Source organism: Bombus fervidus, chromosome 14, assembly GCF_041682495.2.
Source record: "Bombus fervidus isolate BK054 chromosome 14, iyBomFerv1, whole genome shotgun sequence".
NCBI classification, from domain to species: domain Eukaryota; kingdom Metazoa; phylum Arthropoda; class Insecta; order Hymenoptera; family Apidae; genus Bombus; species Bombus fervidus.
Genome location: NC_091530.1, coordinates 6,760,620 through 6,782,575, shown reverse-complemented (window position 1 = coordinate 6,782,575; position 21,956 = coordinate 6,760,620). Strand labels below are relative to the sequence as shown.

The 21,956-nt window shown below is 36.7% G+C and overlaps 3 protein-coding genes across 9 annotated transcripts in view; 1 reads left to right on the top strand and 2 right to left on the bottom strand.

Annotated features, from left to right (window-relative positions):
* LOC139994435 (uncharacterized) overlaps positions 1-14,056 on the bottom strand; it is a 136,457-nt gene extending 122,401 nt beyond the window's left edge. For 2 of the 6 annotated variants that reach the window (XM_072017052.1, XM_072017053.1), the window contains exons 1-3: positions 12,300-14,053; positions 11,547-11,659; positions 10,798-10,855 (exon numbers count right to left, since the gene is read on the bottom strand). In XM_072017052.1, coding sequence (XP_071873153.1) covers positions 10,798-10,855; positions 11,547-11,659; positions 12,300-12,444 — 316 coding nt within the window. In that variant the 5' untranslated portion in view covers positions 12,445-14,053. Of the gene's footprint in view, positions 1-8,695; positions 9,300-10,797; positions 10,856-11,546; positions 11,660-12,299 lie in introns of those variants that run through there. The other 4 variants (XM_072017051.1, XM_072017054.1, XM_072017055.1 and 1 more) reach the window with 4 other exon arrangements.
* A 967-nt stretch (positions 14,057-15,023) lies between these two features.
* On the top strand, positions 15,024-17,418 carry LOC139994450 (acid phosphatase type 7). Its single transcript, XM_072017101.1, has 7 exons — positions 15,024-15,590; positions 15,698-15,892; positions 15,970-16,297; positions 16,378-16,560; positions 16,619-16,838; positions 16,906-17,100; positions 17,176-17,418. Exons 1-7 carry the CDS (start codon positions 15,491-15,493, stop codon positions 17,275-17,277), a joined length of 1,323 nt encoding a protein of 440 aa, XP_071873202.1. The 5' UTR covers positions 15,024-15,490; the 3' UTR covers positions 17,278-17,418.
* On the bottom strand, positions 17,325-21,908 carry Akt (AKT serine/threonine protein kinase). 2 transcript variants are annotated; one of them, XM_072017089.1, is made up of 7 exons: positions 21,806-21,908; positions 20,207-20,474; positions 19,878-20,115; positions 19,588-19,785; positions 19,254-19,524; positions 18,936-19,172; positions 17,325-18,846 (listed from the first exon to the last, which is right to left on the bottom strand). In XM_072017089.1, exons 2-7 carry the CDS (start codon positions 20,383-20,385, stop codon positions 18,506-18,508), a joined length of 1,464 nt encoding a protein of 487 aa, XP_071873190.1. In that variant the 5' UTR covers positions 20,386-20,474; positions 21,806-21,908; the 3' UTR covers positions 17,325-18,505. The 2 variants fall into 2 exon arrangements, with proteins under 2 accessions (XP_071873190.1, XP_071873189.1); XM_072017088.1 differs by lacking the exon at positions 21,806-21,908 and adding an exon at positions 20,817-21,124.
* Between the last annotated feature and the right edge of the window lie 48 nt (positions 21,909-21,956).

Below are 21,956 nucleotides of genomic sequence, written 5' to 3'. Positions count from 1 at the left end.
CATATGCAATGACTATGGGATCGCGTATACAGTTAGAAAACTGGTTTTCGCCTAACCGTGCGTCAAGCACGGTATATGAATCGACCATCATCGAAGCCTTGCCATTCTCGTGTACCGTACAGCATCTGCTGCATTCACGCGAGATACGCGCGTGTGTCAGCATCGTGACGACCCTCGGACTTCTGCTTACGTGGCTCGATGTCTTGAGCAATAGATTTCACCAAAGTCTTTAATCGCCACGCGAATTTTATACACTTTGCCTTGGGAGCCGCAACGAATTCAAATATACTAAACCGTAATTCGCAAATTTACTTAATTTCTGGAAAATATTTTGCGCTCCTTTCTTCAACAATGTTACTCGAGTTGTTCGTATCTTTCCAGTCCGTGAAATCGATATTATTTTAGTCATTCTGAAAAACTTGATGGAACGTAGTAAACGACAGTGATCGGCGTGACAATCTGCGCGACAAAGAAAAATATCTACTACCAACTTTTATTCTTAGGATAAGGAAAGAAGCAAGCGCTTGAGAATGTTGAAGCTCGACGTTCACTGAAACTCGAGAGGTCTTTCAATTTTCAATGTAACTTTAGCCCAATATTTTTGCCAGACAAATATATTTTAATTTCGTAAATTCCTTTTAAGAACGCGTTAATAATACTTGCGTCATTTTAGAAAGTGTAAGTAAGTGAAATATAGAAGTTTTTATAGGTGCAGACTACTGCCATTGACTGCGTGAATTTTTCAATTGGTTTCAAACCAATCTGATGGTTACAATAGTTTGATTACGATGAACAAGTAAAATTGACTGTTTAGATATCGTAACGATCTCTGGACATGCTTGCGATAAGTAATATCTTGCATCTTCAGCATACATTTTCGAGTTGGTTTCAAATTCAACCATTATGATCATAGCATTCGGTGTCTGGTTAGAACGCCGATGAAATTTTGGAATGTTTTACGTAACGTGTACAACAGATGAATAATTGACTGTTTAAATACTGCGATGATCTCTGGCTCTGATATACTTTCAACAAATATCTTCCAACTACTATTACAGTTGCTGTCAAATTTACCATTATAATCATGGCAATCCTGTCTCGTTGCAATGCCAAAATTCCAAAATGTTTTGTATACCGCGTACAATATATACACATCATACACAATTCATTTTAATGCATCAATAGATACTAATACATTTTGTGTAATACATAGAATATACCCATTATCAAATGGGTATTCAATTTTATCATTATGATCACGCCAGTACTACTTTGTTACAACGCCAATACAACATCAAAATGTTTTATATAGCTTGTATAATAAATGAATAATTGATCGTTCAGATATTGCGATGATCTCTGACAAGAATATACTTCCAATAAATATGCTGCAACTTCCATATGCATTTTCGAATCGGTTTCAAAGGTTGCCATTATAATCACGTCGATCCCATCTCGTTACAACGCCAATGCAACTTCAAAATATTTTGTACAGCTTGTATAATAAATGAATGATTGATCGTTCAGATATCACAGTGATCTCTGGCAAGAGTATGTTTCCAATAAATTCTTTTGCAGCTTCCATATGCACTTTCGAATCGGTTTCAAAGTTTGCCATTATAATCACGCCAGTGCTACCTTGTTACAACGCCAATATAACTTCAAAATGTTTTATATAACCCATACAATAGACGAATAATTGATCCTTCAGATATTGCGATGATCTCTGACAAGAATATACTTCCAATCAATACGCTGCAACTTCTATATGCATTTTCGAATCGATTTCAAAGTTTGCCATTACAATCACGTCGATCCCATCTCGTTACAACGCCAATGCAACTTCAAAATATTTTGTACAGCTTGTATAATAAATGAATAATTGATCGTTCAGATATTGCGATGATCTCTAACAAGAATATACTTCCAATAAATATGCTGCAACTTCCATATGCACTTTCGAATCGGTTTCAAAGTTTGCTATTACAATCACGCCAATACTACCTTATTACAACGCCAATGAAACTTTAGAATGTTTTATACAACCCATACAATAGACGAATAACTGACCGTTCAAATATTGCGACGATACTCTGACCAGAGTATGCTTCCAATAAATTCTTTTGCAACTTCTATATGCATTTTCGGATCAGTTTCAAATTTTAGCGTTACAACCATAGCCAGCCCTATCTCGTTAAAATGTTTTATATAACATGTACAATACGTGTACAATACATGAAAGTATTCTATAGTAAATGTTTGGAATACTTTGGCGAGCTACTGTATACTCGGAAAAATACAAAAATCTCGCGCAAATATTCCCGGCTTGCTTCTCTCGAATGCCTCTGACCTACCCCCAAGCAAACGGGCTAGAAATAGGGCATTAACTATAGACGGATTTTGCTAAGAGAAAAGAATTCCCTAGGAACGCGTTTCACTAGAAATTGCTCGTTTGAAATATAGAACGGTACGCGGTTTTATTAAGCAGAACGCTTACTAGTCCGCGCGGAACGTGCGGCTCGGTCTTTCACGCGGTTACGTGAAATTCCTGGAATCGTTCCGTTTCCTCCGCTGCAGCGTGGAACGCGGCGTTCCTCTTCCTCACGGCGTGAAAGTAAATTCGATTAACGGCGGCCACTTTCCACTCTGTTACGGGGCCAAATTCGATTCACACCGCTATAAGATCGAACCATTAGCAGCGGAAAGCGCGTAGCCTAAATTGCACCGCGCTAATATGTACGGAGCACTTAGGAGATCGGCCGTAATTCACCGGAGAACCTCGTACAACATCGACTCGACCTTCGACCCTGTTAGCTATCTTGTCGCGCGAAGTTCGTAAATCCTTCGACCGCTAGAAACTTTACAAGTTTTTGCTATGACTGCAATTAATGTTATGACGATCGATGAAACGATATTGGCGTCATGCGAATGTTAATTATCCTACTAACGCGTAATATAGGTACCTGATTTATCTATTTATACGTTAATTATTTATTATCTAATATAATACTCTAATTATTTATTACCTTTAGCTCTCTACTTTCCAGGTATACGAAGTTATTGAACTTTGCAAATACAGCAGAATTCGGTAATGCGTAACGTGAAAATCGAGTACGTTGCAATAATTAATCGATCAATCGGTAAAGTATTCTTTTTATTTCTTAAACTTTCTCGACGCGCGAGCCGCTTTTACAATAGTCAAATAATAATATTTTCTCTCTATTTAAAAAGACATTTGCAATAAAATAAAGGGAGAATATAAATTGAATATATATACCTCTAACATTTGTATAATCTTAATTTATACATTCTCAACATTTATATAATTAATCATTCACAGTGTGTAGTTCTATACCTGTGTTTTCTCATCTTTATTCAGTCGCAAACCCCTTTCGAGATAGTCAAATTTCTTACAATCCTGCCACCCTATATAAAAGGACATTTCTAATGAAGCAAAGAAGTGAGATTGATATATACATATTTCAAAATATATGCTAACTTAATATTTATATAGTCAGCGCTAAAAACTTTCCAGAAGAAACTTCGCGGTTCGCAGTTTCAGCCAGAACGCGCATTAAAAGAGGAAATTTTGTAGCGTAAACGTGAAATGGAAAGAATCGACGGAAGGCATGCACAAGCGTATGTCCGGCGTTAATAAGAAGAAATACCATCTTTAACCGCGTCCCATAAGCCGGTGAAAGAAAGCTGCGGTGCCTAGTTTTCTAAAAATACAGGGGAAAATTCGTATCACTTACGGGGATGACCTGATAATCAAACGAGCTAGACCGATGCGCACGACAGGCATAAATATTTTCCGCCGATCTATTTTTTTCTCTCTCACCCTTCTCCGTCATGGCCGTACGTAACACACCTACACACGCGTGTATCGCACATGTACAACCTCGTTCATAAGCATTAGACAACTTGTGGAAAGTGTTTGATACAATTGAAAATGATTGATACAGTTTCACATCTAACACGAAGAAGCGAAGCGTTCCATGTTGCTGAAACTTTAGACCAAAACCTATTATCATTACTACAATTATTTGAAACTGTTTCACTGTTAGACCCGAATTTGATCTAGTACCGAAAAAGTGAACTGCAACGTTCACGAAACTTTGGAGGGAAACGCTCTATAATCATTGTTATTTGAAACCGTCTCAGATTACGATCGAACCTGATCTTCTACCCAAAACTGAGCCGGAATGTTTACAAAACTTGCCACCGAAACGTATTATTGCTGTAGTTCTTTGAAACTGTTTCGGGTTAGATCTAAACCTAGTCTGCACCGAAAGAATGTGAACTGAAAAACCTGCTGTTATTATGATTATTATTATTTGAAACTGTTTCGGGTTAGACCTGAACCCGATCCGCTCCGCAACTGGTGAACTACAATGTTCACGAAACACCGGAACAAAACGTGCTGTTGTTATTATTGTTTGAAACGATTTATGACTATGTCTGAACCCGATCCGCCCCGGAACTGGTGAACTGGAACGTTCACGAAACACCGGAACAAAGTCGGTAGTATGAAAAACACGATGGAAACCCGAAGAACAACGAATATGTCAGCCGATAACCATCTTGAAGATTTAAAATCTAAACTCGCCACATTTCATATGAAACGAGGAGGTGTCGTAACGGTTATGAACGCCAGTGTATACACAACACAGCTGTGTTCCTCCACCGGTACTATCGGCTCTTTTTCTACTTCCTCTCTGCCGGCCGTTCGCAACGCTATGCTGTAATTGTCCCGTGCTCGCGATGCGTGCAACTCTTCCCTGTTTTCTACGCAACCACTCGCTCGAGGCCAAATACACTGCCAACGAACGACGTACCCTCGAATTCGCTATACCCTCTTACCTACGCTATATTAATCGTTTCTCGATGATTTCCTACTGCCACGTATGCCCTGCTTCCGTCGTATCGATCACACGCTAGCAAAAATGAGGAAGAAACTCGGGGAAAGTCGACGCGTACCGGACGCGCATTCCCATTGACAATCGTCGATTCTCGAGTGTAGGGGCTTTAAAGCGGAAGAAGATTCCGGTTGCACGGAAATTTGATTTCAAATTACGACCGAACGTAACGCATCTATTACGAACAAGTACTGGCGTTTATATGACGACGATACTCTGTTGTTTAGCGGTATTATTGGTAGTACCGTGTCTTTTTAGCGCGCGTGTTAATCGTACAAACTGAAAATTGCCGGGATAATTGCACGGAAATTTTATTTCCATTTACGACCGCTCTAAATGAGTTACGAACTCGTACTTACGGGCCAAATTGTAACGATAAGTATTCTTTTACAGTGCGTCACGTTGAATATGTATTAACTATACCTACGACAGGCCGGAATCGCTAACTCTGTTCCGAGTTGTTCTAATATTTTTATATTTACAGAAATGTAAAGCACGAGAAACATCCCACTGTGCATATATGCATAGACGTACTTATAAGTACCGAAGGGATGGGACACTTTTTATCTCACTATGCCCCGAGGAGCTACGTCCGAAGATGGCACGATCTTTCGCTAGAACACAGCTTCTTACGTTGATTCTCTCTATCTATCTATCTATCTATCTATCTATTTATTTATCTATCTATCTATCTATATATATATATATATATATATATACATAACAAGAAAGTGTATAATATATATATATATATACTTTCTTGTCATGGAATTTCGCAACATTTCGCTCGGGAATACATGGAAAAGTGGGTCATAATTTATGTTCTATTAAATGTACATCGTTTCAGCGAAATTACAATGTATTAAGATGGATCCGTATTGCAATCGACGACCAAACCAGTAAACCGGTTTAGCCGCTCGTGATTTACGCTGTCTGTCAGGAGTATAGAAATTAATTCGCATGCTTTCTTCCTAGATAAGTTTGTCATTTATCCACTGACTTTGGGTAAATAAATCGTAAAGTTATCCGAGACGCCGACTATTACGCGATCTTTCCCATCACATGTAAAAAGCCACTGAAATGGGCATCGTGTCGCGTCGTTCGAATAATATTACGAGAAAACTTTTATTTCGTAGCCCTTTGAACGTTCAGTTCGTACGTGATACGGATAAGTATAGAAAGATGCACTTTTAGTTTGTTACATTCTGCTTTTAACGGAAAGACATTGAAATTTTACGTTAATTTCCAGACGATCAACATCATCGTCGATATTTAACATTCTCGACATTGCAATGCACGTAAAAAGCAATCGATATACAGGGTGTGCAAAGAATCGGGCAAAAGCTTTACGAACATACAGTGCTCGTCAAACACAGGCAAACAAAGTCTCTAATAAACAGGAGTTGAAAAACCACTGTACAACGCAGTTCCCCAGTTACGAGGTATTTTTGTCAATAAGATATTACCTTTCCAGCGTATGTATATTGCCGACCAAATGTTGAGACACCAAATATTGACCGCAATATCGATCGTCCGAACGCTGTACAGAATTGTTTAAATGTACAGAAACCAAACTACAGAAGAAAGAAGATATTATGCGGATCGTGATGTAGACTCGAATAATGCGACGTTTGAGATTGCGTCGCGTAACAGTCAATTGCGTAGCCTTTTCAAAGGAGGCTGAGAAATTGCTAAAAGAGTAAAAGAAGAGGAAACTTAAAATACGCGTAAAACAGGCGTATTTAAGGTCGTAGATAACAGAAAAGTTAAACATCTCTTCTTCCCATCAAGTTTCTACTGTTTGCGCGTTACCTTCGATTGCACGTTACACGCAATTAGCGCCAAGCTTAGCAGACCCGGTCAAACGAGCGGTTTTAAAATTTCATTTGAACTTATGCACTCTTTTCGCTCGTCTAACTTTATGCAAATTCTTATATTAAGAGAAGTCGAGAAACCGATTGATCGGGTAACTTACACGAAGTCGGACGAACGAAAGAAGTAACGATAAATGCACAAGTTTAAATGAAATTTTGGAACCGGACGTTTGACCGGGCCAGGTAATATTAGCGGTTAGCATCGTAACGTTCAGACGAGTCTGAAAATTGGAATTTTCCCAGATAAATGGATCCTCACACCTGTGACACACAAGAGCACAGAGTCCGAAGAGAAATTTGACAAACGTAAGAAATCGAAGAAGCGAGAGAAACGGGAAAGCCGCTCGCGTGAAAGTCTCGTGGAAAAAATAAAGGAGGAGGAAACTGAGGATCGGAGGAATTCGCGGAAACGCTGGAACAAAGTAGTCGAGGTAGCCATTTAGAAAAAGAGAAAAAATGTTGAAACGCACGGCAATGCTGACACGCGTGCTGCACCCTGACCGATTGTTGCTTCTCGTCGGCAAAACATTCGCGTTATTCGCGATAGGCAAATACGAGGAAGCGCGGGAGCGCGTGCGCGCGCACTTTTATCGCACTGGCAACGAGCGCGCGTTACCGCTACGGTAGCGCTTAGCGATTTTTCCTGTGAAAACGCGCGTTAACATCGGCGACACGGATCGCTTGTTCGTTTATGTTATCGATTTCCAGCCTAGGGGAATTCAGGCCTGACGATTAAAAGCTTCATCGAAATCCACTCTCCGGGGTGCCATCCGCGCTTGCTAATGGACGCACTTTTCGATCCTTTGCGAAACTCGCTCCACCATTAAATATTATTCGCTTTAAAGATACTCGGTTTAATTATCGTGTCAAAGGAAATACCGCCTCTCCATTTGACGATTGTAAATTTATCGATCAAGCGATGCAACCGAACTTCGTATATATATGTATGCGTGTGGGTAAAGAGTTTCTATGTAAAGAAAAAAAATAGCAAATATATTTGGACAATGCGTTATAATCAGATTTTTTTAGAATTAAATATTTAATAAATTTAACACCATTTATACTCTTCTGACAAACGCAATACTCGTGTAGATGGGTGGATAAATTTAGTCCAACTTGAGGTCTCTCCCCTTGTGCCACATTTATATACATTTGTGTATATACATTTAATAGATAAATCTATGCAAATATAATTACGTACATAAGTGATATATTCATAAGAGTAGTTGTCGAATGCATAGGTAGATTTTTAGATTTTACATTGGTTCAGGACTTGACCGATATAATCGTGACAGTCGTGTCTGATCACAGATAATGAAATTCCAAAATGTTTTGTATACTGCGTACAATGTATACATGATAGGCAATTCATTTTAATACGTCGATATGTGATACGTTTTATGTACTACATACAACGTAACCATTCACGTATGCACGAAATGAATTAACAAAATTGTAGCATTGCGATCATGACAGTCGTGTCTCGTGGCAACTAAAACTGCAAACTTCAAAATGTATCAACCAATATTCAGTAAGGTAAGCGATCGAATGGTTTGGCGAGCCGCTGTAAGTTAGCTGTCTAACCCAGAAACTGCAACCGCGACGGATTCTTAGTCTCGGTTTTCGCGACAGAAAACGGTATTAGCGTGTCACGTAACTGATGACACATAACTCGCGCGAACGAATCGAAACGAGTAATCAAATGAAAACTCATTTCTGTTCGGGTCCCGGGAGATAGAGCCCATATAACGGCCGAAGAATAAAAGCGTGATTGCGCAACAATCGAACAGAGAGGACGAGCGAAAGATGGCTTTAAAAAGCAACGTCACCGTGGTTCGAGGAAGAAAAAAAAGATGGTTAAGAAAAGAAGAAAAGAAAAGAGTATAAGAGAGAAGCAATCACCTTCCGTATCGACAGATCCAGCGACGAGCGATCGACGATTAACGGTAACCAGCTTACTGCGATTTCGGGACTCGATAATCGAATATCCTCGAGATTCTGGACGATTCGAGGACAAACCCAGCTGCCATCTGGCTCCTCTTTGTCTCGATTTCCCTCCACCGGTAAGAGAACCGGGAACGAGAATCACAACAGGCACATACACAAAAACAGAGAGGGAGAACACGAGTGCACAGAGACACCAATGATAATCATCGAACGAATAAACACAGAATCGAACGTATTCGCGCGAAGATAAAGGTAAAAGTAGATAGATAGTAGGTGTTCGGGACAAGCTACGACGTCTAAGCACGCAAACGTGAGAAATTAAACGAAATCACGGGACGAAGTGTACGCGAAACTAGAAATGGAAGGTTAGGAGGACGATAAGAGCGCGCGGAATACCGCGGAACCGCTGGCACGTATGTACGGTTCCGTACTAGCGAGGACCTGAACGTGACAGCGGATACATTCGAAGGTTAGATTCCCTCCGTTCGTGTGCACTGTTTGTGCCTCTCGCCGAGTTCTCCTTGCTGTCTCTCTTCTCCCCTCTATTCGTCTCCGTTACACGCTGGCGGCGACCTGAACATTTACCTGGCGAACGCCGGAATCGCACGAGGGAACACGAAATCGGCCGATGATTTTACGTAAGGCCCGAGGTTTAAATCTTTCATATTCTCGGGAGGTTAGTCTTGGAAAATTGTTTCTGGCAAGCGATTTGAAGGGATTGAAGGGAGGAGATGATAACGCGAAAAAACTTGTCGAAGTTGTCGATAATGTTACCGATATTTAATCGTATGAGATTTTCTATCAGTATCCACCTTCTCGTAATTAAAGAACTTTTCTAAAAAATTAAGATTCTTGCTACTTTTTGCCTATTCTTCATATTGTTATCTTGTTGAAAAACGAAAACTTCGTAACTAAGGAATTCTGGGTAGAATCTAGTGCTCTATTTGATTATACTTTTCCCATATCCGTTAAATATAAGATATAATAGTTGCATCGACTATCAAACATGCTACAAACTTCTTTAACTATGTGATGTTTGCATAAAGATATTGGACTATTCAACGATACTAATAAAATAAATAGACGAAGTGCTCCTTACCGAGAAAGAACGTTCTGAAGAAATATATCTTTCCAAGAAGGAACAGAATTCACTTCGACGAGAAGACACATTTCGTCTTACAGATACGCGAAAAGACTAACGAACTTTTGAAACAATTCCGATAATCGCAATATGTATCGAAAATCGATATGATGCGTTAAACATTCGATCGACAATCTACGTCATAGTTTCTACGGTATCGCACTGTTCAAATTCAGTCTCGATGTTTCACAATAAAATCATTTAACCTCTTTACTTTTTATCTATAAATTCTGTTATTCATTAATCCATTTATTAAAATGTATAATAAGTAATTTTTCTTTCAAACGATTTGCGAGGAGGGGGTTACATCTTTCGTTGATAATGATGGATATTTCTATTTTGTAAAAGTACTGAAGTTTACGTTGATCTAATAACATCAGTAAAATAAGCAAATAAAATAATTCTTACCGTAGATAAATGTTCACAAGATATATATTTTTCCAAAAAGAACAGAACTCACTTTGATGCGAACCATTTCATCTTTCAGACACGAGAAAACTAACGAACTTTCGAAACAATTGCGATAATCGCAATATCGAAAATCGACATAATGTACTAAATAATCGATCGACAATCTGCAATATTTACACCATAGACTGTATGGTACCGCGCCGTTGTTCAAAATATTCAAATTCAAATATTTTTCTGAACATGATTAGAGAAATCAAATCAAAACAGATATTTGTTTTACTAAATACCATAATGAGTAATTTACTTTGGATATTTTATGTATCTTTACATATTATACGGGTTCTGTATATTTGTACATCTTTAACCTATAAACGTATAAAAATCTGCCATCTAATCATTACACGATAAAATCATTTAACCTCTTCATATTTTATTTATAAATTTCGTTACCTATTAAAATCCCCACAAATTAAAATTACAATAAATATTCTTAAAACGTACTCACCCTTGTCCTTTCCCCTTTTCTTCCGCACTCGCAGACATATCGTTCGTGAGCTGACGCACTAGGGAAATAAATAGATCGATTAATCGATAAGCAAATTGATATTTGCTTTACGTATCCTTAACTATCGAAACATACTTGAAAAATTATAAAACTTATGATAAGTACGTAATTTTTAATATTTGTAGTAAAAGGTATACAGTATTATATATAATTTACATGTAGTTTATAATAAGGTAAATAGTAAACAGTACATATATTAATACATAAGATATAGTATTCATAGGGATATTTAGAAAATTTCAAGAAAACTTTTTATTTTTTACTTTTGCAAAGTATTGCTTGACAAATACTACTTCCAATGAAATGTCGAATCGATATAATGCTTCGATTAAAGAGAAAAATCTAGATCTGATTAATAGAAAGAACGTTGTTTCCCAGTAAGAAACAGAGATTATACATATTTCGATAAAAAAATAGGTTATAAATCCTCAACATTCATGTATCAATAATTTATTTCATTTTACTTATATTCTGATTTTACAGAATATTATTTTCTCATAATAGGAAATTAAGTACTCTCAAGAAGCCTAAAAAATTAACTCAGAAAATAGAAAAGAGGTATCAAAAGTAACAGTGCATATGCATATTGTTTAATGATATTCTAACTCTGCAGAGATACAGTATTCTCGAGTATTCCCTACATTTTACTACAAATTATCCGAACAATCCTATAAATAAACGTTAAATACCTGACATATGTATTGAATGATTTCTGATTGACTGGAATTTTCCAGTCTGCTACCGTTAACTTCTAAAATTTCATCGACTGCTTCCAACGTGTCCCTGTTGTTGGCCGGAGAACCTGCAATACATTTGGAACAATTCCCATTACTAAAAAAATATAAGTAAGTACTAGAAGAAATAATAATCAGAGTAATCTAATCATCAAATATTTACAAATTGAATATGTGTATAAAGTGTTACAGTGCATATGTGTATACTACAACTATAATGTATCAGTATTTGAATCCGAGTAGAGAGAGAGAGAGAGAGAGAGAGAGAGAGAGAGAGAGAGAGAGAGAGAGAGAGAGAGAGAGAGAGAGAGAGAGAGAGAAGTCTGATATAAAAGAACGAGTCTAAGTAGAAAAAGATGATACACGAACAGACAGTAGATACAGACTATACAGGACGAACGGACTAGCCAATTCGTTTGTATGTCAATGATTACACATGATAGCATCCTCGAGGAAAAGACACGAGAAACAAAAGAGAGAAAGGGTTTCACAGTTCACGCCTACGTGCTTGACAAGCAGCTTTGCTGACGCTCATTAAACTGCATGTAGCTGGTGCTAATTAAAAAAGGAAGAGAGAGAGAGAGAGAGAGAGAGAGAGAGAGAGAGAAAAAAGGAAAGAAAAATAAAAGAAAAAGAAAATGTTTTTTAACTTTACGACGATAAATAAACAGCAGAAGTTTGTTAATGACGCTGCTCATCGATGCTCACCGTACAGTTTGATCTTGTCATTCTCGTTGATCAATATGATAATATATCCCCCTAGATCGATCATTTCTCCTGGCTTCAACGATAGACACTGGTCTACTCCATTACCAGGAGAGAACGATGCTTCAGGCGAATCTTGACGCGACATGCTTGATTAAAGTCGATGATAGGCGCAGCCGCCCTATCATCACCGAAAAAACGATTCGCCGATATTAACGTCGTTACCGCGTCCCATTCTTTTCGTTTCCTCTTGCATCTTCGCATCTCATTTTATATATCCATCGATATATCACCATTTACATATACTACTAACAACATCCACGTTTTCTATCATTCTATCTTTCTTCTTCCTCTCTTTCGATTCTATTTCTTTTTCTTTTTTTTTTTTTTGCTTCTCTATTTTTCTCTGTTTTTCAGGTTTTAAGACTGGAGCCAAAATTTTTCGACGACGGGTTTGACACAGTTTTCGCTCGGCTGATTCGAACCGATGGAATTGTCGAGCCGCCCCGGGAACTTTCAACTTCACTAACAATTATCTAAGGTTGTTATATTTACGTACACCGATTAAATGACTAAAACGACAAGAGAACTAGCGGCGGATATTCCTTTAAAAAAACGTTGCTAACGAACACGTAGCGTTATCCGATCGTTCCTCTTGATTAAGTACGTTGGTAATATACTTTCGGCAGGGTCTGCTGCAAACTCGAAAAATCACAGGAGGAATAATATCGTTCTTTTTTATATATTTCTCTTTATATATTTTAATACGAGTACGAGGGATTCGTAATGAAGCTTCTTTTAACCTTCCTTTTAGTTTTGGTTAATACGAGCGATTCGGAAGAGTCCTTGAAGGAAACCCTCACTGGGGCCCCGAGTATGGGCCCCCCTACATCCTTGCAACGAAGACTCGCTTCTCGAACGATCAACAAATTCAGAATCCCTCGAGTCCTAGCTTATTGATTAGAGCTTTCACTGAACACGACTCCTCGCTTGCTTCGGTCATCCTGACTGCTCGCATCCTTAACTGCATGGGTCTGTTCGGGTGGCATTCGGGAACCGCGAAGGAGCCTCGATTCGTCGAGACCGAACTAACACGGGCTATCCTCATGCTAACTTCTCCTCACTTTCGTCGACGGTAGGTCCCAATCAAATGCACGTCCTACGATGGAATTTCATTACACAAGAGAGCACTGTTGCTTTACAGGCCGTCGTTTCTACGTGAGTCTGCCTCTCGCCTCTCGTTTGTTGTCTACATCATCTTCATTCTATGCCTCCCTCGGCGGAGGATACTTGCGACATCTCGATCACGCAGGATCAAAAGAGGATTTCACCGTAAAACGATTAACCTGTATTCCCGATGAACGTTCGCAAATCTTTATCGTGCTGTAATGATTAACGTATCTTCTGTCCTTTAGGTTCGACTGTACGATCTCACGAATTAGAAACAAATTCGGCCACCCTATTCAGTTCCAGAAGCACATCACTTTTCGTTCTATTCGATTATTTCTAAAGATTCTGAGGCACGAGCCATTCGCATCGATTCACTACACTGTGGAACTGACTCCTGAAGAAGACCGTCCTATCAGTTTCCCGCGACACCGGAGCTCTAAAGTGTATTGTCGAGGATGGGTGTGAACCTGTGCGTGTTAACCGACGGCGGCAGCAGCCCTGACATCGCTTGTCGTTCGCTGATCTCCATCCCTCGCCGCGAAGCGGCGGCAGTAGCGGCCGCCACGGCGCCGTCGTCACTCTCGTGGCGGCAACCCCTCCATCTTCGACTTACCCTACCGATTCGTTGATTTTACCTTTTACTCTGTCAATTTTCATAAAAGATCCTTCCCGTTTTTTTCAAATTGCGCCTCCGTGTCAGCAACGTAAGTACATTTTACTGTATCAAATTCACTATTACAGGGTAATGCTCGCAGTATAATGTGTGGATTGATTGCTCCCATCAATTCGACTCTTGAAAATGTGTGTTCAAATACTAACAAAACACGTATATTTTTTATACATTTTTTATATTGTTTATAGGACTATATAAATGGGAGACTACTTAATTATGTATATGTATCGAGTCTTGTGATTCAATTGTACATTCTAAAAAATTGATGAAACATAAGAAGCTATTAATGTTGAAGATGGGAGAAATTCTGTTAAAAAAGGCAGTTATTGATACGAGTTTGTACCTAGATAGTAAAAAGTGACAAGTAATATGTAAGAGAGATATCACAAATGTAATTTAGGTTAAAACTTGCGTTTCAGATAATGTTCGATGAGTTCATTTATACACGGCCGTTCTTGTATACTGGACGTGTAAAAACGTACCCGCGCAAGAGCAATAGAATAGGAGAGCTCTTTGGGAAGAAAAGAGAAGACGAACTGACAGAGCGCGTGATCAATATAAGGGATGCTAACTTCATAATTACACTCTCTACTTCTGGCATTACTTTCTGCCAGCTTCTATCGTGTACGGCTAACATTAACTCAATTGATTTAGGAATACATATCTCTTATCAATATTTCGGAAGAAATGAAAAATATTGATTGTGATCTCCAAATTTTTCCTTTCAATTGCATTTGAATGATTATAGTAATTCTTCAGATGTGACATTTGAATTTAATGAATGGTAATTTGTAGTTGAATATAAGCTACTATTAATTATCATATCTTTTGAATACTTCGACGTAAGTGCATTGTGCAATATGGATAATAATACATTAGAGTCATACTTATAGTCGAGATGGCGCTATCACGTGAATTCTGATCTCGAACATTTCAAGTAATTTGTCAGAGTGTTAATTTGAATCTTGTTTTCGACTGAAATAATGCTGGAATTCAATAAAACCTCGGAATTAGGAGTATGTTTAATATTCCATAATTTAGAGTACTGATAGAAACTAAACAGCTGATAGAAGCTAAACAGCTGATAGGAGTTTCGTTGATAATGCCTGACTCATTGCTGATACACGATCTTAGTCGATTCGAGTCTAATTGAACGTTTGTTACACGGCCTATAAATGCAGTATTTCTTTGTATTCGATTGAACACAATTCAAGACGTTATTGTCTGAATTTTAAAGTTTCCACAAACGTCAGCATTTTCACACATTCATAAGTGAAGGAATAAAGTGATCGAATATCATCGTGAGTGATATACATCAACGTGACTTCAGTCCTTGGTGAATTAATAAGAAATGGATTTGACAATTGGATTGGTTGTTTTATCTTTGTTTTCTGTCACAATAGGCAATGTTATTTACTACCAACCTGAAGCTGTACATTTATCCTATGGAGGTAAAACGTATTCCAAATTGCTTATATTCTTACTATACTTCTTCCTTAAAGGACTTCTGTAATTAATTATTAACAAATATAGAAGAAATACATCTTATAATTTCTAGATACTATTCATGACATTGTTGTAACATGGACCACAAGAAACAATACTGATGAATCAATCGTTGAATATGGAATAGGAGGATTAATTCTTACAGCTCAAGGAAATTCTACTTTATTTATTGATGGTGGAAATGAAAAACAAAAACAATATATTCATAGAGTATGGTTAAAAAATTTAGAACCTAATTCTAATTACCGTAAGTAAACTAACTTTCTACTTATTTATTGGATCTTAAAGCAGCTATATACATATGTATATAAATTTTTCAAATAGTTTATCACTGTGGTAGCAAATATGGATGGTCCAATATATTTTATCTAAAAACTGCTCCCGAGGTATCAGCAAAATGGTCACCTCACATTGTTATCTTTGGCGATATGGGTAATGAAAATGCTCAAAGTTTACCTAGATTGCAAGAAGAAGCACAACGTGGACTATATGATGCAGCAATTCATGTTGGAGATTTTGCATATGACATGAATACCGATAATGCACGTGTTGGAGATGAATTTATGAAACAAATACAAGAAGTGGCTGCATATTTACCATATATGACAGTACCTGGTAATCATGAAGAGAAATATAACTTCAGTAATTACAGGTCAGGATATATTTTATGCTCAAGATTATCAATTTATTCATCTATAATTTCATTGTTAAAATAAATAAATATGCTATTAGGGCACGTTTTACAATGCCTGGCGATTCTGAAGGTTTATGGTATAGCTTTAATGTAGGACCAGTTCATTTCATAGCGATAGAAACAGAAGCTTATTACTTTATGAATTATGGTATAAAGCAACTTGTTAAACAGTATAACTGGTTAGAAAAAGATTTAACAGAAGCAAACATGCCAAAGAATAGGTAAGTTTGTATGTTTTTCTATCAGAATACAACGGAAATTAATAACAATATTTTATAGGGCACAAAGACCATGGATAGTTGTATTTGGTCACAGACCAATGTATTGCAGCAATGCTAATGCCGATGACTGCACCAATCATCAAAGTTTAATAAGAGTTGGATTGCCAATTGTAAATTGGTTTGGTCTCGAGGATCTTTTCTTTAAGTACAAAGTAGATTTATTATTATGGGCTCATGAACATAGTTATGAACGTTTGTGGCCCATATACAATTTTAAGGTAATCTATTACCATGAAAATATCGTCTTAAATTTGTTCAAAATAAGTAAAGTGAAATAATTTCTAGGTACAAAATGGTAGTTATGAAAATCCGTACAAAAACTACAAGGCACCTGTGCATATAGTAACTGGATCAGCAGGATGCAAAGAAGGTCGCGAAAAATTCATTCCGCATAAACCAGAATGGTCTGCGTATCGTAGTTCCGATTATGGATATACCAGGATGAAAGCATATAATCAGACTCATCTTTATCTCGAACAGGTATTATATACTATGGGAAAAACAAATGGGAAACGAATGTTTGTTACTATTCATTTAACGATATATCGGTTATAGGTATCCGATGACAAAGAAGGAGCAGTTTTGGATCATGTTTGGCTCATAAAGGATAACGTCTTACCATCGTACAATGTGGATCTTCTTGCAAATAAAATATAAAACATAGAACATAAGATATAATTTAGGACAAAGTAATTAAAACGATATACAGACATAACTTTTATCGTTTATCTTTTTCGACAATGTATCATGCTCTTTTGTGGTAAATAGCAAAACTGCATATCTACCAACTTCAAACAATTGATTTTTAATTCTATTGTAAAAAATTTCTCCCATTCCTGCTTGCGTAAAAACGGATAAACTACAAAAATTTGCTAATTACAAATGAGATGGAAATTATTAATAATGCGTACATACAATATAATCCTTTAATTGTTAAAATATAAATATATGTATATATAATCATTGTAGCATATAATATTAATAATATAATATTAGGATAGCATTTCATATTTCCATCTGATTCTTACAGTAAATCAATATTTGTCAATGATACATGATGAATAGTGTGATTCGTACTAAGAAAAAAAGAACACTTCCAAATTCAGTAGTAGTAGTAGTATAACAAAGAAACGCTTTCTTTTGATGTTAGAAATTGATTTCAGATTTATATACTAATTCAATTAAAGCTATTAATGTTTCTATGCTGCTACTTTTAAAATGGAAAACCCATTTGCCTGTTGACTGGCTCTTTGCCAAGTGTAATTTGCTATTTTGGCTTCTGCTATAATATTTGACTAATGAATTTAAAAAAATAACCAGGAACTGCTCTTCTATAAATTATTGCGATAGAATTGACAACGAAGCCAGAAAATATTGAACACCATCTTCATTAAAAAAAGAAACTGTAGCTACGATTATCAAATATCGTTCTTCCATATAGAAGAAGCATGCCACTCTTTATAATGTAACACAGTTTACGGGATAAGCTTCTTATCTTTCTTATTCTGCCTTCGGTTTAACAAAACATTCAATCCCCGTTATATCACCGCGAACCTACTCAGCAGGTATAAATATTAATTTAATTGGATCCTATAGTACATAACTTTTTTCATGTACAATTTCAATGAGTATGTGCATGTATGCGTATATACTTACACGCATACACACGAATCTGCCATTGGAGATATGTGTTAAAACCTTATAAAGATGCATAAAAAAGCATCATAAATTAGCGAAAATAACTGATATTTCGATTTATCTGCGTTAAAAAAATTCTTCCAAATTGGTAGACAAACTGCAAATATTCGTCGTAATCGAATGTCTGACTTTCACATGCATGTAGCCATACATCTCAATATGTAAACAAAGGAAAAGCTTGATACTGTCAGTGATTAATGGAAACAATGGAAGATGTTGCTGCTGAGTGACTTTCCTGATAGGAAAATTGGGGGAAATGCTCTTGTTCTTCGGCTATCGAATTCAAACCACCTCCACTACCTAAAAATCCTTGATCAGGCGGCGTAAGTTCGACGCTTTCACCCGTAAATTCACTATCAAAATATCGGGTGTCTGTGTCAGACGTTACTTGAGGTTTAAAAGGAGGAGGAATTTTTTTCTGTACAAGATCCGACCAATCAATTGACGAAAAAAATGCATGATCCATAATTTCCTTCGCATCGTTAGGTCCACCACCTAATCTTTTACTTGGATCTTTTATAAGTAATCCTGAAAAAAATTAAAAGCTTAACAAAATCCATCAATTTCATAAGATGAATTTTCGCCCGAGATTCCAATTCAATTTACCACCTACTTACCACCAAGCATGTCTTTTGCTTCATTACTAATCGTTCTAGGAAATCTTACTTCTTCCATTACAATAAGCGTGAAAAGCTTCTCATGGTCCTTATTATAAAAAGGTAATCGACCACAAATCATTTCATACATAACAACACCGACTCCCCACCAATCTACGGCTCGTCCGTAATCATTATCTTCTAACACTTCTGGTGCAAGATATTCAGGAGTTCCACAGAATGTTTTCGTCGTTCTCCCTGAGTATTTGAAATGTTACCGGTATTTTTTACTGTTTTCAAATCCACAAATTCATATTTGAGTATGCACAAGTTATTTACCGTACGTTATATCTTCTTTACATAATCCAAAGTCAGCTATTTTAATATGTCCATCCTTGTCTAAGAGAAGATTCTCCAATTTGAGATCACGATAAATGATACCCTGCGAATGAAGGTAACCTAATGCTGAAATTATTTCAGCACCATAAAACCGAGTACGATCCTCGCCAAACACACGAGAACGTCTTAAATGAAAGAACAACTCTCCGCCATTTACATATTCCATTACAAAGCACAGCCTGTCCGCTGTTTGAAAGCTATACTTTAGAGACTGCAAATTAAAAAAACATTAATTAGCATTATAATATGATATAACAATATATAAACTACATACAATTAGGAACGGATGATTCGTAGTTCGCAGTACTCTATTTTCGGTAAGTGTATGCGCGACTTCGTCTTTACGAATAATAACTTCTTTTCGTAATATTTTAATTGCATATAAATGGCCAGTAGCTTTTTCTCTGCAAAGGATTACTTTCCCAAATGTACCTTTTCCCAGAACTTTCAAAAATTCGAAATTTTCAAGAGTCTGAAATGGAAGATCAGAATATGTATTATTAAATGCAAAATATCTAGATTTAGAATGATATATATAGAGAACAACACCAGTAATATACATACTACTTTTTTTTTCCCTGTACTTTTACTATTCGATGTTCCTTGAACACTAAATTTTGCAGATAGTTCATCAATACTGCCACCGTCTACATCCGAAGACACTACTCCGACAGATCCACACGAGTCTGACCTACCACCTCCCGAAGATTCCATATCAACATCTTCAGACGAGGACGAATGTTGCATCTGCGTGGGCTGTTGTTGACTTTGTTTCTCGCTTGCTAACCTAGCAGCTACATATCTATAAAAGAGAATAAAAAAGAACAGAAATATTTATATATCTTCAGAAATCTATAAGCTTGCAAAGTATGTTATTCTGTCTAATTTAAAACCTTATCGCTGCAACCCAATCTTCTCTTTCTTGTTCTGTTTCTACATGAAATGTCCTCTCAATTACAGCAGCCCATTGCAAACCTCTTATGACAAAAGTATAAGGCTTAGGTCTATCTACAGACATGATTTGACAACCACGAACAGTAAAATTGTTCAGTGGCTGTGCCGCAGCTGCCATTTGTTGATCCGGCTTAGCTTTGAACCCAACTAAAGTACCATCGTCCCGCAAAACAAAATACCTTGACCTCCAATTCTTTATATGCTCTCCTACACATAACAAATAAAAAATCATCTTTAATTTATCACCTCTATAAATATCAAGCATTTTATTTATCCTTTACAAAATATGTAAATAATATCTATTTAGTGCAAGATAATGATCAAAGTTCAAACGAACAGTCTAATACTTTAATATTATAGTAATTCTGCTTTCTAAAATTCTCATGAAAAACTTACTTTTGATCTTGACGTTTAATTATTAAAAGGAGGGATACGATAAAAGAGGAGAAGATTTGAGAAAATGAGAAGAGGTTATTTCAATTTGGACTCGGCCCGATCGAAATGAAGGAAAGAAGTAAACATAAATATTATGAAACTGCTCTGTAGTACCGCGTTTTTGCAGCCAGCCTTCCTTAACGACACGCTGACCGCCGCCACCGGACGCTGCGACGTTCATCGCTGCGTCTCCCATAACTCTTTTAATGCGCACTTGCACACACTATGCGGATACTCGGTGTCCCTGTCTAGCCGGAATATTCCAGGAAAATTGTCGAAATACAACACCGAGAATGGCACGAGTATACAAACTTGAGCAATCATAGATACACGTTTGGCAGGTAAACTCAACTTATACTCTGTGATCGACAGCACACTAATGCGCACTAACTAAAACTAGCATTGCTTCCTCGTATACCGGAGATGGCGCAGCAATCGATTACGAATAAAGAAGAATTTTCATTGAACGATGCCTGTCTACCTTCAATCAACCTCGGTTTATCGATACAGATATTGATGCCGTTTACACCTTTCTATATATATTCTATCCTTTCGGACAAGCATGCGCAAAACCCTTTGTTTATTATGATTTATTATATATATATATATATATATATGTATGTATGTATATTTTAGACCTACATTATTATGTACGACTATACGAATTTTAATAAAAAATAAACGTGTTTCCTCAAATATTGTACATTATTACATTACGTTCCGATTACTATATTTTAATTATGATCTCTAGAAATTATTAGTTGTTTATAATATTTTTGAGCTTACGTAACAATTTTCTATTAATTTTATTTAAAATATAGACACAAATTCCAAAGTCGTATACTATTCTAATAGAATTAAATATAAAAATCTATAGATATGTATAGTGAAATAACAGCTCTAGCGATGATGTAGATGCCTATCGACAGCTATAGATAACTAATCAAAAGGCGTAGCACGGCCGTAATTTACATGGAAATGAATATCTTTTATCGATAAAGTTAATTCAAAGTTGTTTTATATCATTTTCAATATCGTTGGGGTATAATGACTTTATCGTGAATATGTATTCAGTTTCGATGTGTTTTATAAAATTTGTCTACCTTCCACTCTATCGCATCGACAATCACGTTTGTCACTGGGTTATCGGCCGTCATTCGCTTTGACAGTGATTTTTCTTCCCTCTGACTTACTTGTCTCTTCATGAATTAGTATAGAAGATAAGATTTGAGAGAAGTTTATAAAAAAATGGTA